The sequence below is a fragment of the Bison bison genome, unplaced genomic scaffold (assembly GCF_000754665.1).
Source record: "Bison bison bison isolate TAMUID 2011002044 unplaced genomic scaffold, Bison_UMD1.0 scf7180017860443, whole genome shotgun sequence".
Classification (NCBI taxonomy): domain Eukaryota; kingdom Metazoa; phylum Chordata; class Mammalia; order Artiodactyla; family Bovidae; genus Bison; species Bison bison.
Genome location: NW_011491015.1, coordinates 1,814,030 through 1,814,270, shown reverse-complemented (window position 1 = coordinate 1,814,270; position 241 = coordinate 1,814,030). Strand labels below are relative to the sequence as shown.

Here is a 241-nt window from a genome sequence, read left to right as displayed (position 1 = left end):
TCGCCTTCTCCGGAAGCACTTGGCACAGGTGGTCAAAACAAAGCAAACCTACAGGCTCGGTGGGAGGGTTTAGGATGCGCAGGTGCGCTGCGCTGTGGGAAGGGGGCCTCCCGGGGGGCTTTCCATCAGCACGGGCCTTGAGACTGCGTTCTGCACCCCACAGGTGAGCGTCCTCACCACCCTGGAGCGGAGGTTCAACCTGCAGAGTGCCGACGTGGGCGTGATCGCCAGCAGCTTCGAG

General features: G+C 63.5%; 1 protein-coding gene across 1 annotated transcript in view; it reads left to right on the top strand.

The window, feature by feature from the left end:
* SLCO3A1 (solute carrier organic anion transporter family, member 3A1) overlaps positions 1-241 on the top strand; it is a 301,013-nt gene that overhangs the window by 876 nt on the left and 299,896 nt on the right. The window contains exon 2 of the mRNA XM_010832180.1: positions 83-220. Coding sequence (XP_010830482.1) covers positions 83-220 — 138 coding nt within the window. The remainder of the gene's footprint in view (positions 1-82; positions 221-241) is intronic.